This window comes from Myotis lucifugus, unplaced genomic scaffold (assembly GCF_000147115.1).
Source record: "Myotis lucifugus unplaced genomic scaffold, Myoluc2.0 scaffold_208, whole genome shotgun sequence".
NCBI classification, from domain to species: Eukaryota; Metazoa; Chordata; class Mammalia; order Chiroptera; family Vespertilionidae; genus Myotis; species Myotis lucifugus.
The window spans coordinates 487,389-508,754 of record NW_005871256.1 but is presented as its reverse complement, the minus strand read 5'-3'; the positions used below and the strand labels follow the sequence as shown (position 1 = coordinate 508,754).

At 40.5% G+C, this 21,366-nt stretch overlaps 1 protein-coding gene across 7 annotated transcripts in view; it reads right to left on the bottom strand.

Moving 5' to 3' along the window:
• CPEB4 (cytoplasmic polyadenylation element binding protein 4) overlaps window positions 1-18,880 on the bottom strand; it is a 55,888-nt gene extending 37,008 nt beyond the window's left edge. For 5 of the 7 annotated variants that reach the window (XM_006097664.3, XM_006097665.3, XM_006097666.3 and 2 more), the window contains exons 1-2: window positions 16,291-18,879; window positions 1,287-1,368 (exon numbers count right to left, since the gene is read on the bottom strand). In XM_006097664.3, coding sequence (XP_006097726.1) covers window positions 1,287-1,368; window positions 16,291-17,415 — 1,207 coding nt within the window. In that variant the 5' untranslated portion in view covers window positions 17,416-18,879. Of the gene's footprint in view, window positions 1-1,286; window positions 1,369-16,290 lie in introns of all 7 variants that reach the window. The other 2 variants (XM_023761442.1, XR_002831408.1) reach the window with 2 other exon arrangements.
• Between the last annotated feature and the right edge of the window lie 2,486 nt (window positions 18,881-21,366).

The window sequence follows — 21,366 nt, the reverse complement described above, 5'->3', positions numbered from 1 at the left end:
AAGAGGCTGAAGGACTATTCAAAGTCAAAGTGCTAAGAAGTGGCCAATTCTGAATGAGATATCATCTTTCCTCAGTAACAGGAGCATCTGGTTAGTTACCCATCAAGATTCCACAAGGACACCAGTGAAGACCTTCAAAATTATCTTATTCCAAAGTTAACTAATTGGATGGATGCATTTTAAAATATATATTATTTTTCATTTCTCCAGACTTCAAAAAGCTTTCCTCATTAAAAAATTTACCATTTTTCATTTGTTGAAAAGTATTTTGTTTTACTGCATCAGTAATATGATAAACCGAATTTAAAAAAAATAAAGAAAAACTGGGCCAGGTTGGTCACCATTTGAAGCAACAGGCTGCCTTGCCACTTCTGACCTCAGTCAGTGCAAGCTGTGTCTGGCACAAAGCAGGCTCATTAACACTGAATGAATGAATGAATGAGTGAACGAACTAACGAACAAACAAACAAACAAACAATTTAAGTGGGATGACAAGGACTTTCAAGTAAAATATATTTGTGCGGAAAAAAATTATTTTGTGGGGTAGTTTTCACAAAATCAGAGCTGCAAGTGCCCTTAGAAAACATCTATTCGGTTATTCTCAACCCTGGCCACACGTGAGCATCAACTGGGATGGGATCCAGGCATTTGTATGTTATTTTTAAAGCTCCCCATTACAAAGCCCTTGTTATTAGGGTGATTCGAAATGCCTTGCTGTAAAGATGAAATTGAGGCTTACTCAAACTTACATGTCTTATTCAGGATAATACAGATAGTCAGAAATAGAATTGAGAAATAGAATTGAGACAAGTAGAAATAGCACTATTTTTTTTTTAACAATACACAGGAAATATTTCAAGAACAACAAAACATCATTTTAACTTTGAAACTCTTGGCCATTTTTAAAAATGTGAAACTAGGCTAAAAAAATCTACCAACATTTGCACTCTTTCTAGTGTCTCGTCACTGTCATGGGGTCAGACACGTAGGTTTAAGGCAATGAGCAGTTTTTGCCTGAGATATAAAACAATGAGGTGTATGGTTCACGTCTTTTCAGCTAACTGCCTACCCTAAGCAATTAGTACTCTGGCAGTTCTCTTCATTTCATGATGGGCCTACAGTCAGTGGCTACCAAATATTTAACAAAAACTCCAACATACATAAAATTGATGGACCTGACCAGATACAAAATATGAATCCAAAATATTTGCCATAGTGTTGATCAGATTATGTAGATAGTATAAATTTTAAACTATTAAAATCAAATAGTTACATTTTAAAAGTACCTTTAATCGAATCATTTTCAGCTCTCATTATGTCAATGAGTGAGCTCTCCAGGGAGTGCATGTCGAATGTCCTGGGGCGATCCTGTAACACAAACAGCCACAAACCACTTTTTAAAAAAGCATTTAATTATAAAAGGGAACAATAAGCTGCACAGGATGGGACACAGATCAAAAAGTGGCATTTTTATTCCCTCTCTGTGCAATGTACACTATTGCTACATTTAATTTGAACACTTACAAAACATCAAAAACACAAAAGTTAAGTACCCTGGGCTCAGCAAAGAGTGATTTGATGTCTACTAATAATTTCAATAGAAGCATTACTTTTTGCTAATAAAGCAGAAACAATAAAAAGTAGTACAGAACATTCAATGAATGTAAAAATAAAATTTGTAATCTTTCTCTGCTCTTAAGATCGCAATACCATGGCAAAGCTTTCCAAACTGGTTCCAGCAGTTACTGACTGGAGTGGCATCTACACATGCTATTCAGAATAGCTCTATTTTCTTACAAGCCAAGATTTAAAAATAGTCATCAAATGTCTGCAAGACCACTAAGAGACAAAGTAGTCTTGATTTTGCTGCCATTAAAATTAAAGGGAAGAAAAGGCGTGGAGAACACTGCGGTCTAAGTCCTGGCTTAACACAATGCATTTCAGGAGTGGGAGAGGAATCTTAAAATACACAACAACCCAACTGCTCTGACATTCTTCTGGATGAAAAGTACTAGCGATAACCAAAATTAATGCTTAGCTTGATAAGTGAAAAGTTGGAGATGGAAACATTTTCAAATTAAACTTTGAAAGGAGGCAGTGATACACACTTCCATCGCATCTTAGGCATAAGTACACACACACAGACCATAGCCAGCGTAAAGAAAAAGGAATTTGACAAGCAGGATTCCATACCCTTCTCTTCAGTGATATTGTCTCTTACATTAATTTTTAACTCAAAGATCTTCAGACACAATGTATTGAGGATTTTTAGGCTCCATGAATTCAGAAGGAAACAGTTTCAGCAGTTTGCTGATGCAGACTAAGAGCAAGGGACAAAACCCAGAGGCACAAGTGCCATCCCCTCGCCATCCCTAGCCTCGTATGTACTCCCCACCCCTCACAACCCAACCTTATGACCAATTATAATGATTATCAACTACTTCACACTTGTCTAACATTTTACTTCCTATCATGCTTTGGTAATTCAAAGAGTTCAAAGCCACATATTTGGTCAATCTTTCTGTTCTCAGAGAGGGTGTAATGTTTATCATTCTTAATTTATACCCTCTAATTCAGTGGTTCCCAATGTGGGGCACGGGCAATTTGATTTTAAGGGGGGGCAATTCGAGAATGAGTTATTAACAGTGAATATTTTGCATTTCTTATGGTTCTAGGGGCCTCATATACAGTACATAAATATATATTGTGACATGATTATGCATTTCAGTTCTGTTACATATTTTGAAACTTTGCTATTTTTTCATATCATTTCATATTATTATTTTTTAAAACAATTTCTTAGTGATTTCTTCCTCAGTACTTCAACTGTCCTTTAGCTTTTTTATCTTTCTCTTTCATGGATACCATGTTCTTTGGAAGCTTGTTTAGACCAAGTTAATGACCTTTTAGGCTTCCTCTACATGAATAGGAATTCACTTTTTGAATAAGAATTATGTGTCATGGGGGGGAGGGGCATCAGGATTTTAGAGATGCTTAGGTGGGGCATGGCCAAAAAAAGGTTGGGAACCACTGCTCTAACTGATCTTTTCTGTCCATTTTTTAGCCTCCAATTAAAACAAAACAAAACAAAAAACTACAATGTAAGTGTCCCTGCTTAGGCAGCAGGTGGAGGAGCAGACAGTAATAAACTTAAGGAATCAGAACACCACCAAGATGGTTTTCCTACCAACAACCAAAAGGCCAAATCAAGAGTGCTTTGATTTCTACAGTTCATTCTTTGATTTTACCCTTTATGATTGTGAGTTGGGCCAAATATCATAACCACTGATATATTTTCTAGGATCTCCTTCCCAGAAGGTAAACGACTATACAATAGAAGCCCTGTTAAGTGACAGCTCTTCTTGACTGATCGTGAGCTGATGACCAAAACATGAACATCAGCAGAAACCGATGGCATGAGCTCAGACACTAGGAAGCCCCAACGCCACCACTGGCGAGTCACATGAACTTGGGCACTTTCATCTCTAGATCTCTTCACTGATCTGAGAAAGGAAAGAATTTGATGAGATCTCAAATATCTCCTTTCGAGCTCCAAAATGTACTTGTATTCTAGCTTTCTGATGGCCTTAGTTTGTGTTTTTCCAAGATTCACAGTTTAAATTATTTTATGGCACGAACTAAAAATGTGAATGAGAATTACTAATCAAAGTTTATCACATCTGCCCACAGGAAGCTGGGGGTCCATGACAGTTTAATGCTAAGTAACAAGCTTTAAAAAAAAAAAATCTACTTAAAACAATTCATTGAGGAGGATGTCCTGATTTCAAAAAAAGGTCAAAGAATCTATTATGAAACAAAAGAACACCGGCAACTATATTTGCTTCACCATTGCCAGTTTCTCTAGGCAACCTACAGGGAGAAAAGGGAGAAAAGCAGAACTACCCTTTATTGAGCATCTACTCAGTACCTACCTTATTCTAGGCACCTTATTAATACTGTCTTAATTAATCCTCAAACTTCCTTATAACTTATGTTCTATTATTCACATTTTAATGATAAAAACTAAGACTAAGGAAAAGCCACAGTCTACTGCACAGATAGGATATTGCATAGTTCAGCAGTTTAATCAGGAGTCAAGTCCAAGTTTCACTCCAAAGTAGACAGTGCTTCCTTGGATGAGGTAATGGTCATGGCAGTCAAAGGACCACACTAATTAAGGCATGCATTTGAATAAATGAGACACTCTGCAGTAAGGGTCCAGGGGGCTAGTGTTTGACAAACAGTAGGCACTCAAATATTACTCATTAACTTAAAGAAATCACAAAATGTATAGGAGTAATCTAGAATGATATCAGCAATACTAAAAACATAAGGAGAGGATGAGAAGCCTTATCTTCCCCTGTTGAGATGACAGACAGATGTGGTGCACAAAGTAGTGACCCATCCATCACAAATGTATCTCTAAGTTATCCACTGCTAACCACGGGAGTAGAAGTGGTAGTAATAGTAATAATAATAATATCAGCAGCTAGTATTTATCTAGCTCTAATGCTTTACATGTCTAGTCTTATTTATTACTCACAAAAATCCTATATAATTAGGCATATTCAGTTATTGTCCCATTTCACAGATGAAGAAACTGAAGCTTAAAGTGATTAATAACTTTATCAATATCAGGTAAAAGTAGAGGCAGAATCTGAGGGAGGAACTAGGCCTTATGATGATAGAACATGTAGCTTAATAATCATGAATGAAAAAAAGAGCATCAATTATTTAAGGCTCAGCAAAGCAAACTTGGTTACAATGCTTAGATCACATTTTATTTTGTAATCTTAATTGTTATATTTAATATATGGAACTGCATGTCAGTAACTGATTGGTTTCAGTTTCTGCTATCTCTACTTCACAGGATAATTCCTAAAGGAAAAATTATACAAGTCATTATGAAAATCAAATTTGATTAAAAAAAATAACCTTCTGAAAAAAACAAATTAGTATTTCAAAGAGCAGGCAGGACCCATCCCTTTATTATGCACACCTGAATAGTCTTGTCATGGCAAAATAGGAAGACCTACATCAGCATGTAACTGATGACAAGACATGGCTTTTCACAACATTCCAGAAGTAGCCACAAGCAGCACAGAAACCACGTGGTATATTACTATCAGAAAGAACTAGATTCAATTAGGGCCACAAACCAAAATCATCATTCGTGGTTTGGGGTTTTGTTGTTGTTATTATTAATGTTCAGATGAATAATCTAAGCCAGTGCTTCTCATACTTGAGAGAACATCATAATCATCTGGAGGTCTTGTCAAAACATGGATGATTGGGTCTACCCCCAAAGTTTATCTTTCAGTAGCTCTGGGTAGGGTCCAAGAATTCACATTTCTAACAAGTCTTCAAGTGGAGCTAAGGACCACCACACTTTGAAGACCACTGAGGTAAGTAATTCCATTGAACAGGTAACTTCATTAGGTACTTGGAGGTGTGATTCGTAGCTTACATCCTGGTGACCAGTCATGACACAATTGAGCTTAAATACTCCACATAAACCATTTTAAGGTTTCCTTATGAAGAGAAGTGCTTTGCTCTCAAAACACAAAACAAAGCCCTTTGCTTCACTCTCTATGGTCATAACTTGAAAAAAAATTACAATCAAGTTCAATTTCAACAAAACAACCACCATGCCATGACCATTCTATTACTGACTCTTCTCTCTTTTATACTTGAGTTAATATGTTTCAACATACTAGACTGGGTCTAAAACATAAAATACAATAACTGCATGTAGCCACATCATTAAGAAGCAAGACAGCCCTAGCCAGTTTGGCTCAGTGGATAGAGCGTCGACTTGCAGACTGAAGAGTCCCAGGTTCGATTCTGGTCAAGGGCACATGCCAGAGTTGTGGGCTTGATCCCCAGTGCAGGAGGTAGCTGATCAATGATTCTTTTATCACTGATGTTTCTTTCTCTCCCTCCCTCTTCCTTCCTCTCTAAAATCAATAAAAAACACATATATTTAAAAAACAAAAAAAGCAAGACAAAATTCAGCTACTCCCTTGACTCACTCTATTCCTATAAAGACATCACTGTGATGGACACTTCTCTCAGACTGCTGTGTATCTGTACCGGCCTGTGGAAGTTTCTCTTTCTGGCTTAAATTTTCCCTGGTGAAGAAGGGAAAGGAAAATATTTTGTTTTGAAAGTAAAGTCTATGCCAGTGTGTCAAAAAGGTGCCTAAATAAATAGGAAGTTTGAGATGCCAGTAGAGCCTATAATTAATCAACGATAACTGTAAGAGTTTTAATCCAAGATTTTCCAAAATGTAAATATTCTTCTTGGATTAAATATTTAAGCCCACAGACATTGACTGCATGGCTCTGGCTGGGTGGCTCAGTTGGTTGGAGCATCATCTTGTACACCAAAAGGTGGCAGGCTTGATTCCGTCAGGGCACATACCTAGATTGTGGGTTCAATCCAGGGTCAGGGCGTGTGTGGGAGGCAACTAATGGATGTTTCTTTCTCTCTCTCTCTACTCTCCCTTCCTCTCTCTAAAATCAATTAAGAATAAAGAAAGTAAAAGTTGACTATATGGTCAACTTTCAAGATTCCACCTCCAGATAACCCACATTCTTGTGCAGGCACAAGTCCCCTTTCCCCCGTGTCTCCCTTAGCAGGCTGACATCCTGCATGATATTGACAAGCTCTCTTATGGCCACCTCCCCACTGGACTGCGAGCTCCACTCATCCCCATAATCAGACTGTAGCATATGTGTAGCATACAGTAAATCCATCATCGTCTGCACCAATATAAAAGTGGCTAACTTGTTCCTCCTGGCTCAGTGTTGCGCATCTTACGTGAGTTATGTATCACTTACATAAATCAGTTCCTCAACCATCATATGAGGTGGGTACTATTATCATCCCCATTTTAGGCAAGTGAAGCTATGAGAAGTTAACTAATTGTCCTCAAAGTCACACAGTGAGCAGTGAAGTCTTGCCTGCACATTTAGTAGCATCTCATATTTCTAAGCAGGTTCCTTCCTTAGTCAGTACTTTCTCATTATGACCATTTTATAATGAAGGCAAAGAGCCCTACAGAGCAAAGGAACGAATGTCCTCGGTGTATTACCCTGATTGGACAATAGCTCCATTCGCTCCCATGTGAACTGACAAATCAGATATCTCCAGAAAGCCTTTGAGAACATTTTCTTTTATTCCACCTTCACTAAAGAAACCACACTCATTCTGAGCAATAGAAATCCTTAAAGAGGTGAACATTTCTTGTCACCATTTAACTGTATTTAAAAAACAGACTGGTGTTCTCGACTTGATTACTCAGTTCCTGGATCAATAGTCCCTTCTTCCTACTGACTATTTGTTCTCACCTTGCCTGGCAGAGGGAAGTAATTAGAATCCATTCCAAGACCTGCGTTAAATCACCACTTACTAGACAAGTGATCTTGACACCGCAGTGTCTCTGAACCTTGATTCCATCAGCAAAGTGAGGATCACACCTTCCTTATGAAAGTGAGGAGAAATGAGATCAGGCCTGCGACCACCTGTGCACGATGCCCAGCAGTCAGTAGACCCTTTCAGTAACTATTCCCTCTGCCCCTTCTCTCTGGGGCAATGGCAAAAGAGCCTGAATTGAGCATTGTCAATGCAGTATTGTTTGTAACTGAATAACTCAGCTGTTCTGTGATATTTCCTGTAGCCCATTTTCATAGAGATCAGCAAAGTGAGCCCAAATCTATAAACCCCAAAATATCAGTATATGACTTATCCTTCCTAATAAGTTATTCAGGGCAAGAGGTCATTAGAGGAAGTAGGTAAATACTACTAAGATTCCTCCCTAAGAAATGAAGTAATGAGCGCCCTTCTGGCCGCTCCTCTATTGCGCTGCCTACTGGCTGCCAGAGCTCCTCTGCTCCACGTCTGCCTGGCCTGATCAGGGTCAACAGTCACAGAGAGAATAGTCACCCACAGGCACACTCTTTATTCATAAGCGAGGCTTGTGTCCTACAGGCTTGTAACCCATGTCATCTCTTCTCTTTTATGAGCCTTGACAGAAATTGTCACAAAGCAGCCTGTGCCCAATGTCAGCCTCTCTGGGTCCTCATAGCCCCACCCCACCATCCTTAGTTCTCCTGAGTCTCCGAAGCAGAAGGTACTTTACAACACTCAGGCACAAAGTGAGAGGTCACCAGACTTCACACTTCATATAGAGAAGGAGCATGCTTGCCTGGTCATGCAATCCCTTCCAGGGACTCTGGAACCATCAAACATTTGTGGATTAAAAGAGAGCAAGAGATGAAAAGGTTTGATGTAGTCCAAAGCCAGCAAAAGACCCCCAAACTTCTAAATTCCTCTTAAAGCACAAAAACAGAGAGTCAACCAAAAAGCTCTCAGGACTGTCCTGTTTGATCTCCTTCCAGGGACCCTTGCACAAGACCACAGAAGCCTGAACCTCAGGGAAGGCTGAGAGAGGAAAACTGGCCAAGCTCCTCCCAAATTGTTGGTCACCGGCTGGTGCTTTGGTGTGTCTGCTGGATCTCTTTTTTGGTGATGCCATGTGACCACCAGCATCCTTCTCTGCCCTGAAGGTGGTTTCCTTAAAGATTAGCACCAGGTTGAGTAGTGAAACAGGCTGAGCAGATGCAACAGAAATATGGGCCTTGCTTTAGTTCCTATCTTTCTTTTAAAAATAACTAAAGAAAAACATTTTTGTTTTTAAGGGGGGAAAAGCTCCTTATCTTTTAGAAGCATAGACTAAACGATTTATAAATGAAATGATACAATACCTGGGAACTTCGTCAAAATAACATGAAAGGGAGGGAAAAGGTTAGGAAGACAGAGGGAAGAGGACTGTCCAGGAGCTGATCGTTGGTGAAGCCAGGTGACATGTACACAGGGGCTTGCTCTATTTTATCTACTATTGAATATGCTTAAAATTTTCCATAGTAAATTTAAAAGGCATGGGGGGAAACTTTACTCAGAGGAAAAAAAACAGTTGGTCACTAAATTTTTCAGAAAGAAGGCATCATCTAGGCTGTTTCCCATTATTATTTAACTACAGTGACTTTATTTTTAAAAATTATAGTTGTTTATAAAATTTTTCCTTAAAATTAAGCTCACTGTACCCCACACCCATTATACAGTGTTTTTCACATTTTAAAAAAATGTGCTATTTGCAAGATTTTGAATTAATATTTCTGATTATTTGCTTTCTTATAACAACAGAATCTTCTGGAAGCTAAACACAAGACATATTTCATTTTATCCGCAAGAAGACCAGACAAAAGAAATGAGAAAATGAAAGATCAGGACGGTTGAGCAGGTCGCCCTCAATCACACAGCTAGTTAGTGGTTGAGCCATATTTGGAACCAAGATCTGAGTTCCATACTATAATTAGATTTTTCTGAGTAGCATCATTCTCATATTGGGTTTTGTTTTGTTTTTCTAAGGTTCTTACAGACAGCAGCTATTTCACTGACCAGCATTTGATGCAATCCTCAAAAACAACTGGAAGAACTATTATTAAAAGTATGTTATGTAATATTTAAACATAAATATGGCTCTCAAATATAAAATACTGAGGGATTATGACTGGGATATGTCTGGTAAATATTCAGCAAACAGAAATTTCCCAATCTAATTACTCTACAATATGAAAAGCACTTGTTCAGCTTGAGACTTTAAACTTTGTAAACATGAGAGAGCACCTGTAAGTGGCTGATGGAGTGTTTCTCTGCTACCCATAGGTTCAAGTCTGCCTTTTGTGGTACCACTTTGCCACCAAACTTAAATAAGCACACCTGTGTACAAGGAAGCTTGTACAAGTACATATTTATAAATGGGACCATTAATAAAATATTTAGAAATGCCATTTATACATTGTTTTTGGTATACCTAAAGTTGAATGTTAGTTTACTTTAAACAGCTCATGGATTAAAATAAAAGGAAATTATCTGGGCTAGTTGCTGATCTATAATAATAAAAGTGTAATATGCAAATCGACCGAATGGCCGAACAGCGGACAACCTTCTGGACGAAGCCCAGGCTGTGAGGGCCAAGGCAGCCAGGCTGTGAAGGCCTACTCTTGCACATTGGGCCTCTAGTTTGTTTATAATGAGAAAAAAAATGTTTGTTCAGTATTAATCAAAGATTAGCACAGATAAAAAATACATTAAATAAACCAAATCAAAATAATTTTTATGAGATATCTAGTCCTATGTTTAGACCACAACATAGCAGGTGCTTTATAAATAAATTAATAAAAATATGAAAACCAAAACTCAATTCCAGGATAAAAGCTAAAATATACCCAATTCAAATCTATGGTACCTTTTCCTATCTCTTAGCAAAAAAAAGAAATCACAAATTCTTCATTAAAATATCATTTTCTGTAATATATGCAAATGTTTCAAATTTCTTAAAATAACAAACTTGGTAAAATCTTTCAAAATACTGAAAGATACAGGCTACCGACGCTAATGAAAGTTTAGAGAATATACAACTATAAAACTTTTCAAGAAATTTAGTAATTCTGCTAAGATATTATCTGTCCTGAGGTGCATTTAGTTTATCCAAAAAGAGCTCTCTGAGAAGTAAAACCTATGCAAAAAGTAAGCAATACCAAGGACTGTTTGAACCATTCACAGATGCCCAAGCTACATTTGGAATTATTTTAATTTCATAATTTAATTCAATATTAGAGATCTATGCTTTAAATTAAAAAAAAAATTCAAGGGACCTCACAGTAAGCCTTCGCTGTCAGGTATTGCCTTGAGAGGACCGTCTTCCTGAATTTGAGCAATTTGCTCAAGGTCACGCAGATAATTAGAGTTTAGAGTCAAACTTACAGCTGGACCCAGAGCCTGTGCTTCACTCTGCTACACTTCTGGACTCACAAAATAGCCTTCCTCAGTAATTATTCAAGTTTCACCTTTAGAAACTGATTAAAAATAGAATCAATACCTTTATCTTTCTATCAACTAAGAATTTTCTGAAAACCTGAAAGTGGAACTCTTTCTGTTTGAATAATACAAAATGTGATGAGAGAATCAACACTAAATTTGAAGTAAAAAATTACATAATGCTATAAACTTATCATGGTAAAATATACCTCAATTTCTGCAAGAACAATTTTCTTTGAACCATTACATATAAATGAGTTTTATCAGGAAAAATTAAGATCAATGCTAAAGTTATGGGCTCACTGCCTTAAAGAGAAACACGTTACACACGTTATGTTATCTGTGATGGGGCAAAAAACTAAGGTACAATAATAGTGTGCTGAAAAAATGTGATGGTGGATCTTCAAGCTTATTTTCCTTCTAGCAACATAGAGAACAGTCTTAAGAAAAATACATTTAGACTTTAAAATTCAAAGTAGACATATGTGAATGTTAAGACTGCCTTTCATTTCTTTCTCATGAACACCAATAAGGATTATTTTCAAAAGCATAAATTCACGAACTAAGTAAGTAGCATCTTTCTAGTTGCAATTAGCAAAAAACACAATCAGTAGGCTTGCAATAAACAGTTTTTTCCTGAAAGATGCTGGAACAATGTGTTGATCATATTCCATGGCTTCTCTGAAGACAACAAAATATAATCAAAAACTCTACCCAACTCAAATTCTATTCCATCAGAAATGCAATTGCACCTAGTTAAAAAGCTTTCTACAAAAAGACATAAAATTAGATCTGGTAGGCTTTTCCCAAAGTTTTTCCAGTATCTCAATTTTGCTGGAACTTACAGTGAAAATATTAGTTTCCCCTCTTCTTGTATAAATAAATACAAAGTCAAAGACCCCTCATAAAACTATATTAAAAACAAAAAATGTAATGACGTTGTACTTTAGACAATTTAATAATTCACCATGACTTTTAGAACTGAAGCAACACAGTACACTTTCTGTTTTAAAATGTAAGATGGCATTTATAATTTTAAGGATCAATAAATTGACAACCCAAGGAGAACTATTAAAGTGACATGAATTATTTGCCTGGTTAAGAAAACAAATCCATGGTGACTGTGTCTGTAGTAAGAGCAAATAATCTCTAAGTCCTAAAATGTCTCCCTATCAATCAATCTTTGTGACAGATTTTGTCCCCCTATTTTTTCTGCCTACTTCCTGGTTCTTAGCTAATGGAGGTGGGAACATAACTGAGCTGAAGATAAGAGAGTATGAGAATAGATACTACACAATTCCCCTTTACTTCTGTGTAGGGCAGATGATCTAGGCACCCTTCCAAAGAAATCCTATAGTCAAATATAATTGTTGGTGATGCCCCAACATACTATTTGGTTTGGACATCAGAATTCCAGGATGTGCTTGTAGGATGGGGCGGGGGATCCGCCCCCCATTAATGTGAAGGTCAAATCATGTCTGTAGTCACATGAATATGGATCCTGTTTCTTCATTTTGGAATTGGGACAATAAAACCAGACCTCACGGGCTGAGAAACCTCACATAGGAAGTGAGACAACATATGTAAAAGCACCTATATTTCAGTGCCTGGTATGTAATCTATAATAATCTATAATAATAAAAGAGTAATATGCTAATTAGATCGAATGTCCTTCCAGGCGACCTTCCAGACGAAGCAGGGGCTGCGAGGAAAGCCTGGGTCTCAGGTGCCAGAGGGAAGCTGGTGCCAGCAGCCGGGGGAAGGAAGGCCTACTCTTGCACAAATTTCGTGCATCGGGCCTCTAGTATGTAATAAAAACAAAAAAATATTTGATTTGAATACTAAGTTTAACATTTTAAAGTTGATAAATATATTCTATTATTTTCTACTTTCAAAATGTTATCTATAATCAGCTTCAGAGCAGCATGTATCAATTATTCTCTGTAAAAAGATTCCTCTCATCTTACATGCTTCTGGGAGGCATTTCCTTCCCATAACCCGTCCCTCCCACCTGTATCAGGTTTTGTGAAGAGGCACTGTAGTATAATAGGTAAGAGCCAAATTTTATGTGTGAATAGTAATAATAATAATAATAATTTCTACCTTGTATGATTGTTGAATGAATTAGATGAGTTAATACATGTAAAACATTTAGAATATCATAGACATGTTAGCTATTATTAAATATATGTTAAATTTAGTTGTATCTGAAAACTGGACTTGAGGAATGTTATCTGAATTCACACAATGAAAACTTTAAGTTAAGCAAAAGTAACTTAGAAACAAATTTTAATACAAAATATCCCAAAATACAATGCTTTGGAATATCAGTTATCTGGAAGATTATTCACATATTTGGAACCTGTGCTCCTGCTCCATAAACATGGATAAAAGAAAAGGTTAAGATTGGCCAAAAAAAACCCCACCTCATTAAAAATGTTACCATTGTTTTTAATTCACTATATGGTACTCAAACGCATTAAACAAACATAAAAACCATTCTGATTAATTTTAAATTAAATAAACATTGTTTAGTATTAGTTACATTTCAGGTAAGTTATTTCCTTTTAAAAAACAATACCATGCTAGTCTTTGATTGGATACCAATGTTAAAAAGTAGCTCTATCCTGTAATGTTTGTGGTAAATTTAAAGATCTCTCTTACATCTAAGGAATAGCAATCGAAACTGAATTACTAATATCTATAAAATGTCTTTCCTAAAATTAATAGTGCTCAAAGAAATAAATTCAAATAAGAGAGTAGTGGTGTTGTTGTTTTTTTTAAAGAGTGGATTGTGGTAGTAAATTCCACAGTATCTTGCTTTGCTTTAGGATCAAAAGGAACTTAGAAAGTCACCCCCCACATTTTATAAAGAAACTGAGTGCCCCCGATGCTATGATACCGACTGATAGGGCTAAGACCACAACATAGGTCTCCTGGCTCCCAGTCAAATGTCCCTTCAAGTGTTTTCATATCAAATTTATCTAATTCATATCAATTCGAAACTATTTTTTGTGCCAAATAATTAATTCAGAAGAATTCTTGTTAAAACAAACACACAGAACTACATTCATTCCAGTAAGCACCACAGCAGTCAGTTTACTAACTTGTTATGATATTTTCAAAACCCAATTAGGAATTTCTTGTTATAAAGATTTTTTTTCAAATCACTTATTTTTATTGTGACTTTCAAATCATCCCAATGCTAGCGCAATGCTAGCGCCTGCATACTCATGCGTGTGTGTGTGTGTGTGTGCGTGCTCTCCTGCTCTCTTACACACTCTCTCCTCAATCTCTCTAAAAAACTGTGGGGATGGTGAGGAGAAATGAGCAATTTACTTTCTAATCCTACCACATTTGAGCCAGGTATATTGACTCCTTTTTCCCACCCTCAGCATAACAGACAACAATTCCAAGGGATGAGTTAGTTTCTAACAATATATTTTAGTAACAATCCTAGCCTATTTTCTTATTTCAGAAACCAACTTAATAGAAACCATCTGATGGAAAAGATTTCACTTGTTAAACACATTCCATTAGCTCCATAAAAATATTATTTATGTGCACACATGTAGTTTATTCATTTTCTGAAATTTTTACTTTTCCCAAAGCAAACCTTTATCAAAGTTAGTAAACTGAGAATGGACAATAAACCATGAGTCATTCCATTAGTGTATAGTAGCAAAATAAAAAAGAATAGTGTATTCAATATTCAATTCTGAGCCAATCTTAATCCAGTTAAAATGTATAAAATGCCACCTTAGATTTTTTTAAATTAGCAATAATATATGAGTAACTCATAGCAGTTACCTTTGCATTAAATTTCCCTTAAATTTATGTTCAAAGGAATGTCAAAAGTAACTTTTTAAAACTAGACTTCATGAGATTGTCAATGTCTTAATGGCCTTTTACCTGACCACTGAAACACAATAATTGCTCCCTTTGGTTTGAGTAAAATTCCTTTCTAAAAACAGAAGCCAATAGAGCTTTTTGATCCTTAGGCAAAAAATTATTTTTAAAGAATCTAAAACTAAATTTAACCAAATATTTTATGATACATTCTAACCATTACACCTGAATCCTTAGAGAGGGCATATTTCATTCCTTGGAATGACACAGTGTTTTCTTAGCAAACATCCCCCACCACTAAGTAAACTATTAATTAAAACAGATAATTCTTCACGTAATCTGTTTTAGCCATTGCAGAAAGAGATCTAAAATAATCCTACAGCACATGTGTATGTATAAGCATGTATATATACAGATATATTTTTAATCCTTGTTTTTTTTAACCTAGAGTTTGTACTCTTATGAGCTGTGTGCTCTTAAGAATGTTATAACTTTCTGATACTCAATTTTTTCATCTGTAAAATGGGATAATAATTGAACTTACCTTGTGGGGTTGTGAGGACTGATTAAATGTTAGTTTATTATCTCATATAAATTTCCTGAACACATAAATGATCATACCCCCAAAATATACAAATTCAGTGGGGCATCTGATGTTCAATTAACTATGAAATTCCCCTTATCTCATATCTATCAGCTAGATAGGCTGCTCATTAATTCAGAAACATCAAACAATGTGAGCCTTGCAGAATAAGGATACACTGGTGGCAGACAGACAAGTGATCCTGGCCTGGATCTATTTTTAGGCATGGTTTAATTAACTACACCCCTAGTGTTAACATTGGAAAATAAACAAATGGGTGAAAGGCATCATAAAAGAGTCACTCTGCGATCTACAGTTTCATAGTATTCACAAATAAATGAGCATGAAGAAAACACTTAGATCATTTCTCTAGCAGTCCTTGCTGATACAAGGCAGGCCAGAAACTGCGGAGGTTTCAAAGGAAATTAATGAGTTCAGACTGTTCACACCGCATGGTTCAGAGAGGTTCCAGGTATAAAATGTAAGCGTGAGAAAACTACAATTTAAGGGTTGGTTTTCAGTGACTTGGTACCTTCCAGTGGAGAAAAAGGAATTTTTTTTTTGGTTATATAGTTACTGCATATGGGTAGAAAATGCTCAGCAGTTTCCACAGCAAAAGGTATCTCTACATTATGTACTTTACATAAATAAGTAGGGAAAAACCAACCCTGATTCTCTTGTCAGGCTAGAAAGGTATTACAGTTAATAATTACGACATCACTAGCTAGCTACCTGGTATTAATGATGCCAAGTCATACAATTACCTATGGGAAGATTGCAATGAGACATTTACCCAAGAAACAGCTGAACATTTTGTTCCAAGTTACACTCCTCTCCTACCAAAATAACGTCTGGTAACTCATATTCTAAGAAGAGCTCCGATAGGAACATGGACAATTCAAACTGTCTTAGTTGGATACTACACCAGGCCATTTCCTTATTCATCTTTATCTGTTAGTGGAACGCAATCTTACCGGAAAAGGAAAAATGTTGTCAGCCCTGTTCAAGCTGTCTTCCATCCAGGACTTAGGAGCAAAGGCAGAGCTGGGGCGAGCGTACTTCTGGAGCTGAATATGATTGCTTGCAAAATTTTTCTTCAAAGGCGAGATGGAGTTCAGGGGCGTTATTCCTCCGTTCAGCCCTCGGCGGTGATCGCGGCCTTGGGAACCTCCCCAGCCACCATATCCGCCACCGCCCGGGCTCCAGGAAGAAGAGGGTGTAGGAGAGGGGCTCTGGTAGCTGCTCCATGGAGAGGGGGGCTTGTTAAGATTATTCGCCAAGTGAGGCAGCTGGTTAAAAGCAGCATTTCTATGTGTGAAAGGTGGGGGGTGGGGACTGGCAGGAGACCTCCTTTGCTGCTGATGCTGGCTGTGATGATGCTGGAAGTGAGGATGATGAGGGTGGTGCTGGGACAGAGGCCCGATCTGCGGGGAGAAGCTGCCTCCGAAGCCAGGGCTGACATGATGGGGGAAATTCTGAAACAACAGAGCACCGTTATTAGCCGAAGCAGCGGGGACCCCTCCCTGGTGAAAGAAACTGGCATCTTCGTTGATGATTGTAGAGGAGGAGGGCGCGATGGCCGCTGACCAGTTACTGAAGCCAGTCAGAGACGAGGCGCTGGACGTCAGGGGCTGGGTGGAAGCACCGAGCCCCGCAGCTTCTTGATAATCAAACCCTGTCAACACGGGTGACTCGATTCTGATCTTCTCCTTCCCATTGCCATTTTCTGAAGAAGTGTCCCCTTGATTATCTTCCGATTTCGCCTTCTCCGTGTCAGGCAGTATTCCAGCTTCCTGACCGGGGCTGGGGGAGAGCTGCTGCTTTTCCAGGGGGTCTTGCTGCTCCTGTTGCTGACTTTTGGCTTTTTCTGACCCCAAGATCTCATCCTGGATGTTGTGGGCAGCCGGAGCAGGGAAGAGCCAGGCTGAGCCGGCACTGCTGCCATTGGCAGCTGTGTTATTATTTATAAAAGCAGCAGGGCTGGGGGTGGCATTTTGGTGATGGTGTGGAGGCTGCAGATGCGGGTGGAATCGGACTGGAAAAGCAGATTTATTCCCAGTATTGCTTTGCACTAGCACTCCAAACCCGTAATCCCCCATTTATTATTTTTTAGGAGCAGAATCTTACAATAATAAAAAAAACAAAAAATTAAAAAACTAAAAAAACACGACAACCTGATGTTTCACGCCTTTGTATCCTCTACCCAAAATATTTGTTTGTTTGAAATGTCTTATTAATAGCTAGCTCAAAGATTGCAGCTTATCACCCTAAATAGCTCTGATTTGGAATTCTGGTCTCTGAAAAGAAAAACACACTAAAAAAAAAAAACACCCAAATTTCATCCAAAATGGGGCTTCTTTCTAGGAGGGAATAAAAACGAAGAGGGTAAAAACCAAGTCTTTGGTTAGTAAAATAGGCGCTTTCTTTTTTTCCAAAGGAAAATGTGTTACATGAATGACAAAAACACAGCTTCTCAAGCATCTATGGATGTAGAAGAATAAGCATTGCGCGGAGTAAAAAATATATATATGTATATGTGTATATATATATAATTTAACAATCACATATGGTCTTCCTCAGCAGTTTAGATTCACTCACATAAAAATTAGAATAGGGCTAAAAGGGTGGGGGGAGGGGGAGAGAATACGTTCTTTTCTTGGCAGCTTGGTTAAAAAAATCGGGAATAATTTAAGAACATTATATATTATATATTTATATATAGATAGATAGATTATATTAGGGTATCTGGGGCGGCGGTGAATTCCTGGTTGCGGGCGAGGAGGTCAGCATCGACTACTGGGAAGGTGACCGCAGGGAGGTGTCTGCCGTTCCCGGTCCCGTGCCTGCTCCTCCGCGGGGTGCAGCTTGGGCCTCGGGGGCTGTCCCGGAGGCTGTGGGTGCGGGTCTCGCTGCGGTCGCTGTTCCTGGGCTCCCCCCCGGCTTCCTCTCCCCCATGAAAGGGGCTGGCAACACCCGTTCCTCCCTCCGCGGGGGTCGCGATCGGCAGGGACTAGCGAGACCGCACGAGGGCGAGCCGGCGGCCCGGGGGCGCGGGGACCGCGGGGGCGACCTGGACGGTCCTGCGGGCTCGGCCTCTTCCCCTCGCGGCGGCTCCGCGGTGTGGCTCCCTCATGGGACCCCGGGGCGGTTTGTTCGGTTCTCTCAGTTCGATTCTCCGCAGGGAGGGAAGCAAGGAAAACCCCGCTAGTGGCGTTAAGAGAGCAGGGCCTTCCCCCCGTGGCGCGCTCTCGCTCTTTTTCCCCCAAGGTTTTTTGTTTTTTTTTAACTATAATTTAGAAGGCTTTTGTTTCTCCTCACGGTTGCTGGGCCGCCGCCGTCGTCGCCGCCGCCGCCGCCGCCGCCAGCGTCGCTTTACCCCGGTCCGCAGTGCCCGCTGTCGTCGTGGCGGCCTCCGCCTGGCTCTTCTTCTTCTCTCCTTCTTCCTCCTCTGCTGTCGCCGCGGGCGCCGCCGCCGCCGCCGCCGCCGCCTCCCGGTGCTCGGGTCCCGCAGCCGCGGCTGAGTCCTTCTCCTCAGGACCGAGCCGAGTGAAATGACAACCAGCTGGAAGGAGCGAGAGACACTTCCGGTTCGCAGAGGGCGGGGTGGGGTACCGCGGACGCCCCGCCCACCCGCCGAGAGACCAATCCGCTGCCGGAATTTAGACGGGGCCACGCCCCTCCCCTTAGATGCCCCTCCCAGGAAGGTCGAAAAGTTCCCTCGAGAGACGCCCCTTCCGTCAGCGCCTCGCCCAGTGAGGCCGGCCGCCCGGACCCCGCCCCCACCCGGGCTGAGCGCGGCGGGTCGCCATCTTTAGGGCGGGCAGAGGCCTCCTTCGCTGCTTATCTCCCCCCACCACACCCGGCAGGAGGAGCATGGAGGGACGCGGGGAAGAGAACGGATGCCCTGAGCACCGCGGAAAAGGGGCCAGGTGTTGGGTGTCGAAGTGGTGACCCCTGAAAACGCGGGTGAGCGGAAGGACTGCCCACAGTAAAGGTGGTTCCCCGGGCGTCACGTGCTGCCCCGAGCTCCGCCCCAGAGGGGGTCCTCCCAGCTGTCCGGTGCCTAGAACTGCGTACGTCCTAGCCTAGACTCTCCCTTCACCCTACACTCCCACCCGCGGCCTGGCTTAGGTCTGGCGCGGCGTTTGGGGCACAAAGGTACAGCTGCTGGGCCGCCCGTGGCTGAGCCTGGTGTCCATCCCCTTCCAGCCACCTTACCCTGTAGCAGAGGGGCATCTTCAAAACAAAAATCGTGTGGTCCTCACCCGCTCAGATCTCTTCTATGGGTACCTCGCCTAAATTTGGTGTTCAAGGCCTTTGTAAATTTATATATATATATATAATTTCAGAGAGGAAGGGAGAGGGAGAGAGAGAGATAGAAACATCAATGGTGAGAGAGAATCATTGACCAGCTGCCTCCTGCACGCCCCACATTGGGGATCCAGCCCACGATCCAGGCATGTGTCCTGTCCGGGAACCCAAGTGTGACCTGGTTCATAGGTCCACGCTCAACCACTGAGCCGTGCTGGGCAAGGCCTTTGTAGATCTTAAAACTCACCCCACCCCCACCCCCAAACGCCCCACACCAAGCTGTTTCAAACATCCTCTCAGTGCTTTCCCCTCCCCTGCCTCTCTTCTCCACCTGGTGAACCCCTGTTGAGCTTTAGGACTCAGTTCAAAAGCCACCCCGCTCTGTCTTGTGGATTCGCTCTGAGCATCCACAGCTCTGTGCACCTTGTGCTTGTTTATCACAATGCTGTGTATTGTAATGGTTGCTTATGTCCATGCTCCTGTGGGCTCTGTGAGGAGAGGAGGCATCAGGGAATGAGTGCTGAAGAAACGAGTGAACAAACCTGCAAGGATGAAGTCATTCCTGAATGGCAGCCCCCTTGCCTAGTCTGAAGTATTTCATTGCTCTGCTATTTGGTTTGGAACTCCGATCTCTCGTACTTTCTCAGTTAGGTTGTTCACTTGCTGCTCAAGGGTATGTCTTGTTCATCGTTACACGTTCCCACCACTGTGACCATCGTCAGGTGTGTCAGCGGTTCTCAACCTGTGGGTTTCGACCCCTTTGGCGGTCGCCTAAGACCATCCTGCATATCAGATATTTACATGACGATTCATAACAGTAGCAACATTACAGTTATGAAGTAGCAACGAAAATAATTTTATGGTTGGGTCACAACATGAGGAACTGTATTTAAAGGGCCAGAAGGTTGAGAACCACTGGGTAGGTGAATGCCTTGCTCTCGGCACAAGCTCTAAAGATGTTGAATAGGTGAGTGTTTTCCTTTAGTAGGAAATGAAAAATGAAGAAAATAAATCAGAGTAGAGCCAGAAGTGACTGTGGCAAGAGTAGGGGAAGAAGAGAGATCAAAGACCTTTAAGAACTCTTTTATGAACAAAGGTGGCTTCTGCTTCATTTCTGTAACCTTCCCTCAATGGCCCCAGCTTCTGCTGCCTGGTTTTTCAATCTTCCAACACTTCCGTGTAGAACACCTGTTTAGAGCCTTAGTGGTTTTATTCTTTCTTATCGTGTCGCAAGCATGAATCCCATCTCTGTGGCTCTCCTGCAAGCACCTGGGGCATAGGGATTGGGCCTACTCTGCTGTTTACTCCCCACATCTGGGCAGACTGAGGCTTAGCTGTCAGGTGTCATTTCCTCCCGATTGGTTCCCTGGCTGCCCTCTTTCTAGCATCTTATAGAGCCCCCCTTTTAAAATTGCTGCTGGTTGTCAGTGGACTAGTTTTTTGAGGGCAAGCATTGGGCCTGATTTGCCTCTGTGTCTCCGGTAGCCAGCAGAAGGTCTGGCATGGAGCAGACTCGGGACATGTTTCTTACAGGACCTAGTGGATGTTCCGTGCCCAGCAGACAGTGCAGAGTCCTTTTTGGGGTTACCAGTTCTCAGTGGCTAACATGGCAGCCATTACTTGGAGCAAAGAGGACTGACTGTCTTTGGAACCTACCAACCTGAATTTGAATCCCAGCTCTGCCACTTGCTGTTGTACAGCCCCAGGCATCACCTCTGCCAGCCTCTGGTTCCTCACAG